The 16,933-nt window shown below is 35.6% G+C and overlaps 1 protein-coding gene across 1 annotated transcript in view; it reads right to left on the bottom strand.

Moving 5' to 3' along the window:
• The window catches only part of hpse2 (heparanase 2), a 91,120-nt gene that overhangs the window by 8,271 nt on the left and 65,916 nt on the right, over positions 1-16,933 (bottom strand). The window contains exons 8-11 of the mRNA XM_079634437.1: positions 14,723-14,829; positions 12,304-12,418; positions 5,377-5,522; positions 780-926 (exon numbers count right to left, since the gene is read on the bottom strand). Coding sequence (XP_079490563.1) covers positions 780-926; positions 5,377-5,522; positions 12,304-12,418; positions 14,723-14,829 — 515 coding nt within the window. The remainder of the gene's footprint in view (positions 1-779; positions 927-5,376; positions 5,523-12,303; positions 12,419-14,722; positions 14,830-16,933) is intronic.

Raw genomic sequence — 16,933 nt, 5'->3', positions numbered from 1 at the left:
TAACAACACTCCACATTGATTATTATAGTAAACCGAGAACAGAAGCATAACCACATTCTTAAATAAGCTGAGGTCAGAGATCTGCGATAGATAGTATTTAAGTACATTTAATAGACTATAACACAATATTATACAAAATAATATAATACAACCATATTATTATTATATGATATTATATTAATTACTATTTTGCTTATGGGGAATCCAGTTTCACCGGTATTAACCAAACCATAATATGTTTAGTAAAGAAACAAAACACCATATTGATTATTATAGTAAATCGAGAACAGAAACATAAAACGCATTCTAAAATGAGCTGGTGTCAGAGATCTGCGATAACTAGTAATAATATAATATTAATACTTACATTATAACTTAAAAACATAACTCTTACACCAATGAAAAATCCCATTTCACAGGTACTAACCTAACCATAGTATAAAATATAATATAAAAAATAACTTTATTGTATTTATAATATTTTATTTTATTAATTTAAAATATAACAACATAGAACCTTTCAGAGGGGCAAAATAATTTAACAAAATCAAAATGTATTTGTCAGTTCCCCTAATCAGTAATTATATATACTATATATTAATGTGCTGTCAAATCTAACATAAGTTTTTGTTTACATAATATGTGTGTATATATATTATTATATTTATATATATATTATGTATGTGAGTGTGTGTGTATATATATATATATATATAAACACACACACACACTTATTTTGCGTGTAAGAGAATTGCTGTCACAGACGACGACTGACTTACGTGGAGTGAAGTCCAGCAGTGCCGAAGGGCTGTAGCAAGTATTGGTGAACAGTTTTATTTCGTAAAGTCCCAGCCAGCTTGATTTTCTTCCGTGATCGATGCAGGTTGATGATGTAGATTGTTATGGACCCTCTGACATAATCGTGACTGCAGGGAAAGAGAAGAATCCATTAAAGATGTATGATACAGCAACTCAACTTAGATCATCAGATCAATTAACATAATTTCATCAAATATATTTTAAAAAGTCAATATTGATAAAATAAACACTTTTAAACTATGCTTACATTTGACTTGCACTGATGTGCACTAGCATATACAGTACACATGTAGTTCAAAAGTTCGGATTTGTTTATTTGAAATAAATTAATACTTTTATTTAGCAAGGACACATTAAAATGACCAAAAGTGACAGTAAAATGCATTTACAATGTTACAAAATATTTCAATTGCAATTAAATGCAATTAAACATTTTAATCAAAGAATCCTGAAGAAACCTTATTACAAATAAATATTAAGCAGCACAAACAAACAGACTAAAATACACAACCCACACACACGCACGCACACGCGAACAGAAAAAAAACATGGGCAGATAATGTAACTAAAATGTATATAATATAACTCTCCTAATTTAACATCTGAAATTCAACATACATTGTTTGTTCTGGTTGATGCTGACAGAAACATTGAGCTTGTTCCCAGAATTCCATTTACAAGAGACAATGTGTAATGTTTTATACGAATCCAAAACCTTCTGTGATTTAATTTCAGTACACAATAACCAAATAATAAAGTACTGTATATAAGCAAAGGAGGCCAGGACTACGTCATGTAAAAGAGCTGATTGTTTTCATATAACAACTGTAAAAGCATTAGCTCCCCTCCCAAATTCACAGGGGTAACAAAAGCTTTATATGTGTTGGACGACCGTGCTTATGTTACAGAGACTCCAGCATACTTGTCCTTGTTTTCGGGGTAATACCGCTGAAGAGCAGGCTTTAGGGAATATTAACTGAAGATAAGTATCTGGCAACATGATTAGGCAAACATGATAAAATTCAATAAATATTCTAACGTAAAGGCAAGGAAAACATACTGTAGCTGTAGTGCATGAATACCACATGTTGTAAAGGGCCGACTGCACCGGTCACAGCTTGGCTTTAGTCAGACAAGCCTGTTAGTAATCTCACCAATCACGAGCAACCATGTGCATCTTTACACCTTGGCGCACAGTGAACAGAGTTCAAGGGGGGAAATTCAGGAAAGAGACAAACCCGAGACAGTGTAATGAAAACATCTCTCATGTCATGTGATACATGTGTGGTGTCTCAGTTTTAATAGACTTTGGTAACTTGGGTAGATATTTTCCAGAAGGGCGCATTAGATCAGACGAACAGATCGAAAAATGATAAACATTGTCCAAGACTTTGAAACAATGTGCCTCTCCAGCATTCGCATGGGGAACGTAAACATGGAATCCTTTGTTTGATGTTAGCGACCGGTCCTGGGGAAATGTGGACCGGAGAAACCACTCAAAGCACCGAAAAAGCAGGCCTGTTTTGTATAAGGGTGTTGTGATGGATTAGTGAAGATACTGAAAGCATATCCATGACTTGTCTGACCGGCCATTTTAACCACTAATAGAACGAAAAACTTGAAAGCGGTTGGAGGAATGAGACCCGAATGTCTGACTTGGGAATTTTTGCTTTTGCACTAACACGTTGGAAATTTTCGGAATTAGATAATAACATTGTTGACATTTAATAGTGTCATTTTAATAAAAAACATTTTCATTTAATGAAAACACCTGTCTATCACCGATAAAAAGTCAAAGCACATCGCCGTGCCCCTGGACAGGCAAAGCAAAAGCAGTGCATTTAGTGAATAGGTTTTAGATGTTGACCAGCTGCTTTGGGTTTCATGGCATTTACGGAGATTACTTGTTCGATTTTGTGGTGGTTTGGGTTTGATGAATAAGGCACGATGTGATGAAATTTTGAATGTGGCCCAAAACTCTGTCATCTCCAGGCCAGCGAGGGTCAGAAATTGGCTGAGTTTTGGAACCAGATAACATCAGTCTACTTTTCAAAGCCTTATGCAAAGTTCCCATGCAAACTAAACATTGAGAGAAGAACATACAAGCGTCATTTCTGACATACATATTTGATGTCAGAGCTGTAATCTAATTATGCAATTACAAATCAATCCTAAACTGCAGTGTTGGGGACAATTACTGCAGCATTAACTTACTGCAAAGCAAAACAATGCAATGATCATAACATCTCTCTCAATTTAGTGATTCAACTCATTTTAGAGATTCAACTAATCATTTTAGTGAGTCAATGATTCATTCCAGTGATTTAACGGTTCATTTTAGAGATTCAAAATCTAATTCAAGCTTCTAATGTTGTCATGTAGCAAAATATTTAGCTAAATGATTCTAGACTAAATGTTTTTGACATACAAATTATGACATTTCTAGTTTTATAGGTTGCGTTTAGCATAAATGTTCAGTTAAATGTTGTCACATAAATTGAGATCCTCAGTTATTATAATAGATAAATACTGCTCTTATTCTATATCTATCTGTCTGTATATCTGTATATCCATCAATACTATATATATATATATATATATATATATATATAAAATAAATGCTGTTCTTTTGACGTTTCTGTTCAAAGTCCTGGGAAAAAGTATCATGGTTTCCACAAAAAAATATTAACTAGCACAATTTTTTTCAACATTGATAATAATAAGAAATGTTTCTTGTGCACCAAATCAACTGCATTTTAAAATATATTGAAATAGTAATATTGTGAAATATCACTGCAATTGAACTTTTCTGTGTGTTATTGTATTTTTGATCTAATAAATGCAACTTTGGTGACCACAAGAGACTTTTCAAAACATTAAGAAATCTCACCAACCCCATCCGTTTGGCTGGTAGGTTATTTAAAAAGATACACTACCATTAAAAAGCTCCCATGTTTTTGTTGACTGTATTTGAAATAGTTTAAATAGAGTAGCATATTTCAAAGTAGCTTCCCCAAAACTGTTTTCTGTGCACTAGCGGTTTAGCAAAAGCGTCTGTCCTGGAGGAATCCTGAAGCCAGGGGCCTGTACTGGTACTGTAACTGAGCTGAGACACGGTGATCTGTAGAGAGTAAACCTACACTGCTGGTGAAAAGCTGGCAGGTCCCGCTCACATCATTCTGGGGTAATAGATAATCATCAAAGGGAACGATGGCACTTTTTATCTGGCCCGGGTACAGACCTTCCTATTGTCCCGCGCTTCTCCTCCCCTCACCTGCCTGAGCCTCTGGTGTCTTTCAGCGCCTCTCGCACTGTAGAAAGAAACTCCGCACACTTGACAATTGATACTTGTTAAATTTTATGGGCTCTCACTCTGAAAGAGTGGCTGTCTGGACTCAGTAATTTATGTGTTTGAGAATGAGCAGGTATAAGCCTTAAAATCCTCACGATGGCCATGTACTCAGATGACGGGAGTCTGTGTGGAGATAATGTATACAGGTAAAAAAAAAAAACTACAATTTACGCACACACACTCTTGTTAATGTAACTTTCGTTGAATAAGCTACAGTACTGTTCCAAAATCTATCAAGCAGCCTAACTAGACTGAGGCATCATAAGCATGTCCCCGACACCAAGTCAATATTAACATTACGCTGACTTATAAAACGTTGGTTCTGGAGTCAAATTTGACATTGTGCAATCAAGTGGCATCCCACCACAGTGCCAAAACTGTTGATTGTATAAAATTGAATTACAGTGGTTTCATGCTCTCTGCATCCATTATTACACCACATAAAACACTGCGGTTGGCACAAACCATGTTTATCTCTAATTGAATAGAATCCGTATTAAATGTGGTCTGGGTCATATTTTCGTAGTTTAGTTGGTTCTCAAGGACACGTGTACCATTCAAATGTTGAGTCAGTAAGATCATGGTTTCCACCAAAATAACAAGCAGCACAACCCTCAAATCAGCATATTAGAATGATTTCTGAAGGATCATGTGACACTGAAGACTGGAGTAATGATGCTGAAAATTCAGCTTTGCAATCACAGGAATAAATTACATTTAAAAAATATATTCAAATGGAAAATATTATTGTTTTTACCGTATTTTTGATCAAATAAATGCACCCCTGCTGAGCATGAGACTTCTTTCAAAAACATAAAAAAAACGTAACTTTTTAACGGCAAAGCATAAATACAAATTAAAAAAACAACAACGGCCATTACTATCATATAATCAGCTTACTTTGACAGCCATAAAATTTCGTGCAATCTTTTTTAAAGATATCAAGGCAGATTACACAGTAAAAAAAAGTTGCTGCCTTGCATTTTTAAGTACAATCAACTTGGATGTTTAAGTAATTTCAACTTAAATGACATAAAACTAGCTTAAAAATGTAGTTGAATCTTGTATAAATGTGAAAATTGCTTAACTTATTTTGCTAAGGAGTTAAAGCAATGTAAAAACGTTGTCATAACTTTTTGATCATATCATTTTTAACAGTGTACCAAGTTATGTAACAGAAGTTTCAGCAGACAGAATGAACCTACTTGTGAAAGCTAGTGCAGTGCGCATAGATACGGAGTTTGTCTCGGATCACCCGTCCAGGTCGTGGTTTCCTCTGGAGTCCTGCGACGTGCACCGCGAGCACCCTGGGGCCCACCAGACGTTTAAAGAGCAGAGATAACCAGTAATCCTACAAAACCAACACACAAAACACATGTTACAAAATACAAAGCATCACTGAGGCCTTTTTACTGGAACTTGGCCATGTCAACACGCATGTTAGGTCAAGCCGTTCTGCCATAGAGTCGTGTTAGCGTGGTGCACCTTGGCACAATAAAACGATTCATGCAAGATGATTCTGGTTCAAATACACTGGACAGATGTGGCATTTCTTGGCCAGCAGACATCCAATAAATTCCAGCATCCTTCCATCTTTCAAAAGAGGCTTCATTTTAGAATTGTTCAAGAGAAAGCTGTAGAAAACTGAATTTGAAAAGTGAAAAAAAGGGAATTTTAGGCGTAACGCAAGTTTCTCATATCTGCCTTCACTTTAGCAAGAACGACTCTTCTTTTTTTTTCAGAGATAAAAAAAAATGCACATGTGCTTCAGTCTTTTATTGAGAGAGACATTTTCTTGGATGCTCGAATGGAGAAATATAAGCATAGTTTTTCTTTGCAAGCCTTTCCTTTTAAAACTGAAAAAAAAAAAAACATTCTAGATCATAAAGAATAAATATGGCTTATAGAATTGAGATACACACTATTTTTTTTTTAGCCACATGGGGGAACCTAGAACACCTGCTTTATATCTTGCATAAATTGTTAACTATTGACATTATAACTAAATGTGTTACCCAAGAACCAAATGCGTGTGTGTGTGTCCATGGATTGTGCTCATAACAGCAAATCAGTTCATGTAAAATGTCATCATGCTGTTATCATGGTCTTAAAGTCAGTATTTTACACAATATTAGCACATTTAACCTACTATGATCAGGTACAACCATAATCAACTCACATTTAATGCACAATGAAGAGTCTAAACTGAACAAAGTACATTAACTGGGCAACTGTATCTAGAGAACTGCTTTCTATGCGATTACATACCTTTTTATTGCATGGAAAAAAGTGACGGCTACCTGAATCTCACATGCATGACTACAATTGGTCTCTCCTAATACCTCTCATCAGTTCCTAGATTCAACACCTAATTGAACTGGTTCAAAGCAGCATGTGTGCATCAGGAAGTTCCCATGCAATCCCGCATATGGCAGCATTTAAAGGCTTCTTTTCCAGGGAAACTTTAACTTAATTTGCTCCGGCAGTGTACATTGTGCAGCATCTGCTATAGGCAGTGGGAAAAAGAGGACTCTGGGATGGGTGGGTCTCTTTCCACTGCAATTTTAAAAAACAAAACAAAAAAGTTTTAGAGACTTAAAAACATAAATCTCAAGTACTGTTAAAGAAGGATGATTGCAATCGAATATGATAGTCAAACTTTTTAAAATGGTAAAATTTTGTTAAAAAAAACCTGCTTTTAAATGAATGATGTCAATCCACAATCTGACTTGTGATGCAGCCTGGACTTACACCACACTGTGTTCATTCATTGGCCAGAGGAGAACTGGTCCTCTGACTAAACCTGGCTTCTCCCAAGGTTTTTTTTCCCCATCCATTTCTGTCACTGATGGACTCCGAAACTGAATCAACACTGAACTGATTTCAACTTAATAATGACTGTTTACTATTGTCATTTTAGAGGTGCTTTACAGCAAACTTGAACTCTTTTAGTGTCATTGAATCATTATTTTCCTGTTCATCAGTGTAAAGCTGCTTTAAAACAATCTGTATTGTATAAAGCACTATATAAACAAAGATGACTTGACTTTAAAATCAAAATGTAAACATCTTACGGCCCCGATATACTCACAACGAAGTTCTTTTTCGTTCTTCGTTTAGGAGTAAAACAAAGTTCGAAATATGTGAGCAGTGATTTACTGTTAACGAAGTTCTGACTCTGCCCACACTGCTGAGAGCGACACTTCGATGAATATGTAACTGTGCTGCGTGCTTCCTCTCAAAAACAAAATCACAACAAAATTGAGAAAACAGCAAGCAATTTAATAACGTAATAACGTCTGACCAAATGAACCAGAAAAGCTAAGCCAAGGGTCCATGGGTCCAGTATTTTTAGGCTATCAAAAGGTTACGCATGTGCACTAGGCAACTACAGTCAACACCATAATAATGACAAACCTCAAGAGTGGCCACCTCACAAACCATCAATTCCCTTACTGTGTGTTGGCATTTCTCAGCCCATCCAGTAAAACTGAGAAAGTGCAGCGGCTATAATGACTGAATAACATAAAAAAACCACTTTAATAATAAATAAATTAAAGTCAAACCACTAAAGACCTGAGAGATTAAAGGATATGACCAACTACTTGCCTATAATACCAAGAGGATATAAGCAAATGCCATGTTCGGCAATGCCAGACTGACACATATTAACTTAACGTGAGAGTGTGCAACAAAAACTAAGCAATTTTAACCACATAATAAACAACAGGGAGCAATATGAACCTACACTTTCAATAATACTTAAAGGTGAAGTATGCAATTTTCACACTACTAACCACAGACACTGAACTGAATTGCAAAAATAACTGTACGGGTAAATTTTCTGGAGCAAACGTGAGTGTTGCTTGCCAGTGCAAAACATTATGCCAGGAAGCTGGAGTTTGCCAAGCCCACCCCAATGCATTTATGATGTTCTACGCCTCTCTTCAATACTCTGCACAATAATATTATTATTCATATCAGTATTAACTATGCTTTCATTCTATTGTTTATTCATTAAAAAAAGTATCTGCAGGGTGAAAGCTATAGTACACCTTTCTTCAATAATTAATTATATAAAAATAACAGCGGAAGCATAGTTAATATTGATGTGAATATTTTTAATAATATTATTGTGCAGAGTATTGAAGAGATTGGTTTCACCCAGCAGATGAAAAAACTAAATACTAAAAATAATAACTAAACCAACTAAATTAAAACAACAAAAAATAAATAACCAATAAATAAATTCAAATGCAGATTTTTGAAGAAAGGTGCTGCTTTCACTCCATAGATAGAACGATAGAATAATAACTAGTAGACAGAAACCTTTTTTACTGATTTCAAGCCATTGTATTTCATGTCGCGTTTTTTATTAATATTGATTTCTAGATTAATAGTCTCATGAACGCTCACGCCGCGCAGCCGTCCACAGAAGACCAACGGACAAGATCAGGATTTTCATTAATTTCGGTGCTTTTTACCAAACTCTATCGTATACCCCCACAACACGTGTGATATACGAGACGTGCATCATGGGATACTTCTGCGGTCGCTAATCACTACCATTATACAGACGAGAGCGATTTTTCACAATTTTCCTAAAGACATTTTTCTACATTTCTCCTTTTTTTATGGTCCTAAAAAGCAAGATCAGGATACTGCATTAGAACAACACTGGGGTGAAACAAACTATGAATTTTAGGGTGAACTATCCCTCTAATATTCTAAAGAAGTAAATATATATGGGAATTAATGACAGAAGACATTATTGTTCTTCTTGTGAAACCTCCTGGAATGATGGATACATGGTTCTAATTAGTATCCAATCAAAAAGGGTTCACCAGGGTGAAAAAAAAACAAGAAACAGTGAGAGAGAGAAGGGGGAAAAAGCAGCAAAGCAAGAAGAGGGGATGAGATCTTCTGCTGAGGTGTGAAGGGAAAGAAACGGAGACATGAGTCAGTGAGGGATTAAAGAGAAAAGATTGGACCGTAAATTTTCCACGCAGGCCGACAGGTTGCGGCTGTTGCGAATTCTCGCTGTGGGGCGTCTGGCAGTTCCCACAGACATCCAGCTATGTTTAAAGCATTGCGATCCCAGCAGGGGGCGATTGGTCCTTGGAATAACTAGAGATATTGAACTAGAAGCAGGAAAAAAAGATGACCGTTTCGAAAGCTGTGAGGAGTGCTTGACGAAAGCGCGGCTCAGAGTGCATTTTATGGAAAGATGCTCATTCTGGCTTGTCCTGGAAGAACATAGCCTACTTCTGGTGAGGTTCTGGGTGAGAAATCTCATATTCCCACAGGCCCTTCAGTGAAGCGTTTTATAATCAAGAATTTCTACCATTGCTGTATTCTTTAAAAAAAAATATCCTCATTATGTCTTTCTTTGGTTTTACTACTTGCACGGGAACATGTGTTATCCTGGGCAGGTCGACAGGTCATGGCTCTCCACCACTGGTGGGCTGTAAAAGAACTGAGGGCCACGAGCAGATAATGTATCTATCAGCATCTGGAGTCAGTGAGGATTGCAGGAACGTGAAGGTAAGCTGCATGTGAAGCAAAAATCAGTGGGACTGTTTCAACGTTAAGGGTGGAAGCAGATTAAAGCTGGGTATTTTTATCTATGTGAAAACATTGTTAAAGAAGGATACTGGCAAAAAAATAATTTGTAGTCACATAGAACATCAAATGGAAATTTAACAATAATGTTAAATTTCCTGTTGAGATTGATCATTCTTTGTGTGTGGTGTCCCAGAGAAGATTAAATTTTTTTTTTAATAATAATAATAATAGCAATTTCGTAAAAAAATAACCTATTAATTTACCTCTAAATTATTGTCATATATTCCTATTACAAACAAAACCTGAAAGATTTATACTGAAAAAAAAAACATTTATTTAACAAATATTTTTATATATACTTATTATTTTATTTTATTTATTTAAGAATACAAAAATGAATGTAACATTGTAACATTAAAGCCTATTGATATGTTTAATGTCTAATCTGTCGATGCGATTATTTTTTGTCCAGTTTAGTGCGTTCAAATATTTAACTTGATTTTTTGTTAAAAATGCATATTATTTATTTAGTATGATTGATATACTATTCTAGTTTTTGTTAATATTTTGAATTATATTTTATTTTTATATTTTCTGTTTTCATTTTAGTTTAAGTTTTAGTTATTTAGTGTTAATTTAGTCATTTTTATTATTAGTACATCATTTTTTATCAAGTTTTAGATTTGGTTTTTGTTATTTTAATACTTAAACTTAAACTTAACAAAAATTGGAAATGTTGCCAAAGCAACTAGCGGAAATAAAATAGGTTTTAGTAAAATTGTATTTTAATTAATGAGAATTAATTTTTTATGGCTTTAGTTAGTGATACTGACCCTGTATAATGCATTAGCTGTTATAGTAAAATACTGTTCATTTTTTATTTTTGTTCATTTAAAATAAAATAATTATAAAATATGAAAAAAAAAAAAAGTATTCCACTTCTTATTACTTTCTAAATCTCATATCAACCTCGACCAATTGAACAATACAAGGACAGACATGAAACTGCTCTTTTAATTAATTCAAATAAATATTATAAAATTGCATAAATTATTCTTGAACGGACCAAATGGAGAAGTTTACATTAAAAACATACATTTTAACAAGACATTACATTTATATGTTAAACCCACTATTGTCTAGAATTGTTCTATAGTCTATAAAGTCTTTAATTAAATTACAGAAAAACTAAGAGCAATCCCTTACTTTACTTTTTCAAGGGAAAAAGTAATTCAATTACAGTAATTAATTACTTAGTAGCTAATGCATTACACACAACATATAACATTCAAAAACTGAATGTTAAGTATGTCTCCTATACAGTCTCCTACAGTCGTGGTCATACTGAGATTGAACTGAAGTCTTCTGTTCGTCCCGTCTCCAGGGGTCTAACCTGCGGACACTGAAAGAGTGAGGTCTCCATAATTCAGGATGAAGTTGGCAGCGGTCTGGAGGGTGGGGCTACAGTACCTGTGGAGTGCCCTCGTCTCGGGTTGCAGTGCTGTCAGCATCTGGCTGTTCCACACATGTAGAGAGGGTGGGAGACAGGTGACACTGTCTCGGGCTTGAATTTCAGTGCAGTTCGCCTCAGCTGCCTAGTATTCAACACCACTAAACACCTTTCATCTTGGCTAATAGGTCCCACGGGAAAAGCCGTAAGGTGCCTGGGCCACATGCTAAAGACGGACTCTGTCTAAGGACCATTTTCAGACACTTCATGTGGAAAAAACTACGCCCAGGTCATTTTTACATATGCCTTTTAGAAGGTTTAACAATACGGTAACGAGCATACCGCACAGGTCACTGCGTATGGTGTTAATTTGCGTAACCTTTAAGTGCGTGTGGTATTTGACTTGAATCCGTCTGCAAGTTAAGTCTGACTGTTATACAACTTTAGCCGTATTCAGACGGAACTAGTTTTCCAGGGGGACGTTCGAGAAATTCATGTTTCACATTTTTTCTCACACAACCTCCAAGGCAAAAACAGTTTTTCGGCAAACTCAACGGTCCTCTGAGAAATCTAACCCTGTCCGAATGCCAATGTCTGTGATTGCTGATGTTGTATTGTCCTAAAGCTTCTCCTCGTGTTTTTTGACCTACCTGAGCTACCGTTTACGCACCAATCTTCGGCATGCAAGAACTTAGTTTCAATAGGGATAGTATCCGACAAAAAAATTCCTTATGCAATCAATAAATAGAGCCACATAGCATAAACTGTGAAGACTGCTCATTTTAATATCAGTGTCAGGTAAGAGTGAGATTTCTCTGCTCACTTATTCCAGTTTATTATACATAGCCACTGCTATAAACTCGTGAAGAATAGGGCATATATGACATATATGCCATACGTGATGTACGCAAGCACAACATATGACCTTCTGTAACACCTACGTCTAGAAAACACACACTCCCACCTCTGTAATAAACACGGAGATGTTAGTCCAGTCCGAATCGGTACATGAAATCACAGACGTCGAGTGATAAGAATTGTAACTCAAACTAGTCCCGTCCGAATAGGGCTATTGACTGATATTGATTTGGTTTCTGTTTATGTGTTAAAAACTTACAGGTAAAGGGTTGAAGTTCTGGTCGACGAGGTGATTGTATCCGTAATCAAAAAAAGAATGTCGGAGTACAACATCTATCCCATGAGCCGCAGCGATGCCAAGAGTGTTGAGCCATCTAAAGCAAAAACAAATATCAGAACTTTAGGAATGCACCCGGCAAAATACATGACATTTTATACATTAAAGGTATTTTTTGGTTCAGGTATTATTTTTTTGGTATTTAAAGGTAGGTTCAGTTTACAAAGCACGAAAAACAAAAGGAGGAATCAGCACACCAAACAAACAGTCAAGGTCCACTGAAAAAAGTGTTTTACTGACACTAGTCAACATTAGTCAATGGCATTTATACATTTCAATGCACTAACTGGAGACACAATTGGCAGAATATTACTTAATTAACCCTTAAATACATTCCTCGAATCTTTATCGACCTGGGACATTATTCACTACCTTCCCCCTCATTAATTTTCTAAAGTTATACATCAACCTTCTTAGTATTCCTCAATCTATTCATTCAAAGTACTATAACAAGAATTTTTAAAATAAAAGTATGTCTGTTATATATATATATATATATAAAAAAACATTCTGTGCGTATAGGGTCGCTCTCGACCCGAGGTATGCAAGTATATATACAATAAAATATTAGTGTCCCTATCACTTATTGGTGGATCTGGTGAAGAAGCTGTCAGTGATCAGTGATATCATTCTCCTTATATTGATATTAAGGAATATATATGAGATTGTAAATATGAGCCAGATGCTGAATGTACTGGGAAATGAGCTCTGACGGTGACAGAGATGATGGTATAAAACATCTGCTCAAACTGAACCCGTCCAAGCACCAAAAGGTAACAAAATATGCTTTTACTTCATTATTTTGTAGTTGATATTAAAATATAAGGAGAGTTTTATACTATTGTGGACCATCCGTGTTAGATACAGATCAGGGTTGCCAAGGACCCAAATATGAAATAATGATTGGCAAAACATTCATGCATTTGAGGGTTAACTGATTATAAAATTAATGATTAATAAAGATTCCCGTCCAGGATGGGTAGAGTAATCCTTCAGACATGATCCAGCATCATCGAAACAGAAAGAGAGAGAAACCCCACAAAACAAGCATCTCCAATTAAAAACTAATCTCCAATTAGTGCCTTGAAGTGTATAAATGCTGTTGAATAATGTTAAGGTTTTAGCACTGAAGATACTCAAAGATGAACAGAAACGTTTTCTTTTTTTCTTTTTGTGTACAGTCACTTTTTTCTTTGAGCACTTTGATATTCTGTTGTCACTTTATATGAGAATCTTTAGTAAAATACTACTTTGCAATGGATCTTAAACTCTCTCTTTTTGTTCAACATAAGGAATCCAAAAGGAATTTTCAGTGTGTTGAATTTTTGCATTTTTCACAGACAACCATAAACAGTTATTCACTTTTCAGTTAATTAAAAATCAATTTCTATATAAAACAAACAAACAAACAAACACATGACACACGACACATGGCATGAGCTACAACAGAAAACAAGTCAACAATTCAAATTGTTTAAGGGAAAGGAGCACCTTATGTTCAACTATTAAAAAAAGTCCATGATAATATAGAGTGTGTGTAGTTTGGACTGAGTTTCATATGGTTTGGATAAGAGCTTTGATAGAAATGCGGTTTCACCTGGTCGCAAATTACATTTACTGTTATATTCTTATAATACAGCAATTATGCAATTAATACTTTACAGAGAGTTACAGATCATGCATCTTTGTTTCTGGACTTAAATTGAGTTTAATTAAATCATAATGAATCAAAATTCTATATGTAATGCCAATAATAACATTATTATATGGAAAAAATGATGGCAAATTAATTGAAGAAGGAAATCACAATGGTTAATCAGAGAAATAAATTAACCGATTAAATTATCATCAAAATATGCTGTAAGTTAAGGCCCTGGTATACTTAATTATCCGTCTTTCAAAGTATACTCTTTTGGTTGTGAGGGCGGAAAGGCGCATTTGGAGCGTGTGCACTATTTATTTTTCAAGCAGTCACATGCGCAGTTGTAAGCGTATCGTCCGCACGGACACAATAAATGGGCTGTGCGTGGACATCCACGGACCCTCCTGATGAAGAAAATGATGTCACATGGACAGTGTGTGGACCGGCACGGAACGCAGACAGCCAAAGTATATGTTCTCAACCCTGGTCCTCGAGGGCCACTTTCCTGCAGAGTTTAGATCCAACCCTAATCAAACACACCTGAACCAGCTAATTAAGCTCTTCAGGATTACTAGAGAGCTACAGGCAGGTGAGTTTGATCAAGGTTGGAGCTAAACTCTGCCGGAAAAGTGGCCCTCGAGGACCAAGGTTGAGAACCCCTGGGCTTTAGAGCCCCTATAGCCAATGTGGTTCACTTACAGAAAACCAGCAGCAAATGTGTCGGACAAATTATTGGTGCCCCCTGCCCAAGCCGGACCAACTCCACCCAGCCACACACGCTTCTCAGGAGCATGAGTTTGAACAATCTGAAAGAAATAGACAAATCTTTATCAGATGAGACAAACTATCAATAGTTAAGTGATGGACGCTTGTTCAGGTTTGATTCTTCCAGTCAACTATTGACTAGTGTCTGGTCCACTTAAATAAGATGAGACCATCTCACTGATATTTACAATGACCAACCAGATTTATATACTGTATATATGTATATATTCATATGTAAATGAATGTTACGCATGTATTCTGAGATTTTAGAACATCCACAGAACAAATGTGGAATGTAAAATCCAAAATGCATCTGAAATATCCAAATACAAAATACATTACTGTTTGAAATGTTGGTCAGTTAATTTTCTTTTTAATTAATTAATACTTTTATTCAGCAAGGATCCAATGAATTGATCAAATTGACAGTAAAGACATTTATAATGCTACAATAGATTTCTATTTCAAATAAATGCAGAATTCATCAAACCGTCAATTCATCAAAGAATCCTGAAGGGTCTTAGGGTCTGTTTACACGACACCAACACCGTGTTCAACTTTTCATGCGTTTTGGCCGTTCGTTTACACGACATCAGCGTTTTGGGTGCCTAAAAACGCAAACTTTTGAATCTCGTTAATTAATTAAGTGTTCAGTCTATAGTATTTCATCGTCATCTAATGGCCTGACATCTGAATACAGAAGTTTTTAGTAGTTTTCGTGGATCGGTGTGAATGAGGATAGTTTTGACAATAGTGTCATCTGTACGTGGAAAACGCAAAGGAAAAACTTCTCCGTTTTGAGCATATCGTTGTCGTGTAAACGTACCCTGAGTTATCATGGACTTTTAGTTTGTTTTCATTCATTCTCATGTGTTCCTTTGTTTGACTTTCCCGCCACTCCTTTGTTACCATGGTCACCGTCATTATGAGTTTGTTTGGTTCAGCTGTGTTCTATTATTCATCTTGTTTGAGTTCCTATTTAAGGGGCTGTTTACACAACACAAATAAAAACGTAAAACTTGCTATACGTTTTGGCCGTTCGTTTACACAACAACGGTGTTTTAGATGCCTGAAAACGCAAACTTTTGAAAACGGTCTCTATGTAAACATCAAAAACGCGAATCTCTGAAGACGATGACGTCATGCACATGCGTATTAAGTGTTCAATCTATAGTGTTTCATCGGCATCTAACGGCTTGCCTGGCAGAAGAACACAGGTTTTTTTTGTCGTTTTCGCAGATCCTTGTGAATGGTTTTGACAATGGTATCGTCTGTACGGGGAAAACTCAAAGGAAAGACTTCTCAGTTTTAAGTGTATCGTTGTCGTGTAAACGTACCCAAAGATGTAGCCTCACGTTCCGGTCACGTTTACATTTACTGTGAGTTTCTACCTTCTGTTAACCTTGTGGATATTTTATATTAAACTCGTGTTGGTCTGTTTAGCTGCTGCAACCACCCGTGACATTTTCAACAACATTATTAATAAGATATGTTTATTGTTCACCAAATCAGCATATTAGAATGATTTCTGAAGACTCGAGTAATGGCTGCTGAATTTTTTTTTTAAATAGTACTAATATTTCACAATATTACTGTTTTTACAGCAATAAGAGAGTGACAGTGCATAAAGAGACATTTATCAAAAAAAAAAAAAACATATATAAATCTATGGTAGTAATTGCTAAAAAATAAATGATTTAATTTACACAATTTAATACAATTATATGTATTGCTAAAATGTAATAATAAATGTTGTGAAAGTCGTTTTTCCCTCATGCAGCTGACTGATAAAAACCAGCATGCTGACTCCAGTTTTTGTGCTCAATTTGAATCAGACTGTCCATAAACAGTCCGTGGCCATGATTTGAGATCAGATCCCAACTCTCCAGCATAATACACAACCGACTGCCGTCCAGCTGCAGGGTCAGAGTCTGGTTATAATAGAACACATGTTGGGTATTAGGCATATTCCATAATAAGCCAAAGAAAAGCTCTCCTCATACTCTCCAGTTGTGATTCAGACACACTCTGAACCTTAGGACCTGCTGTAGCGAGTGACAGCCAAAGAATCAACTCTAAAGCATAAATCATATTTCAAAATAAATCCGATAATTGTCACAAACAGCAGGAGGGTACATATGCCGC

The sequence above is a fragment of the Phoxinus phoxinus genome (assembly GCF_949152265.1).
Source record: "Phoxinus phoxinus genome assembly, chromosome: 14".
Taxonomy (NCBI): Eukaryota; Metazoa; Chordata; class Actinopteri; order Cypriniformes; family Leuciscidae; genus Phoxinus; species Phoxinus phoxinus.
This window is presented reverse-complemented; position numbering and strand designations above follow the sequence as displayed.